Consider the following 665-nt stretch of genomic DNA (forward strand, 5'->3'; position numbering starts at 1 on the left):
ATCTGAGGCAGTTGTCTTTGTTGGAACATTTTCAGGTCTCCATTCCCTCCAGACTCAAGTAAATCCATGGTTCTGGGTGGTTCTGCACTTGAGGCGGGAGGGTTGGAGAAGATAGGGTGACTCTTGCATCCCCAACCTCCTCGCAGGCTGAGCCGCGGGCTGAGCCACGGGCTCCTGGGCTTCAGGGCCACTGACCTTCTGGAGCTTGCAGTCCACATTCAGATAGCGGTTCCTCTCGATCCGCAGGAGATCTAGCTCCTCCCTCAAGGTCGCGTTCTGAGCCAGCTGGATGTCAAAGCGACAGATGACCTGGGGTGGGAGAGGGTGCTGAAAGCCTGTCTGACACCTGGCCTGCCTCCATTCTCCACTTTCAGCAGAGGAGAGGGCACTTGCCAGACTGGGGGCCCGTTCCCAATTTGGGGACCCTGAGAGCGTCGCCAAGGACCCAAGGATCAGCCTCCTTCCCAGGGAGGACCCTCCATCCCTCCGGGATCGTGTCTCCTGACCTGGTCCACCATTTCCAAAACTTGACTCCCATGCTCAGGTCTTCCCGTAAACCCCAGAACTCGGGCCTGGGGACAGCCAAGGGGCGGACCCTCACCTTGTCCAACTGGTTTTCGAGACTCTTGATCCTTCGCTGGCTCTTGACCTTGTCATGCTGGACG

The 665-nt window shown here is 58.3% G+C and overlaps 1 protein-coding gene across 1 annotated transcript in view; it reads right to left on the reverse strand.

Moving 5' to 3' along the window:
- The window catches only part of CCDC114 (coiled-coil domain containing 114), a 26,920-nt gene that overhangs the window by 13,227 nt on the left and 13,028 nt on the right, over positions 1-665 (reverse strand). Inside the window, 2 exon segments of the mRNA XM_010849693.1 lie at positions 196-309; positions 602-658. Of these exon segments, the coding sequence (XP_010847995.1) occupies positions 196-309; positions 602-658 (171 nt within the window).

This window comes from Bison bison, unplaced genomic scaffold (assembly GCF_000754665.1).
Source record: "Bison bison bison isolate TAMUID 2011002044 unplaced genomic scaffold, Bison_UMD1.0 scf7180017864285, whole genome shotgun sequence".
NCBI lineage: Eukaryota > Metazoa > Chordata > Mammalia > Artiodactyla > Bovidae > Bison > Bison bison.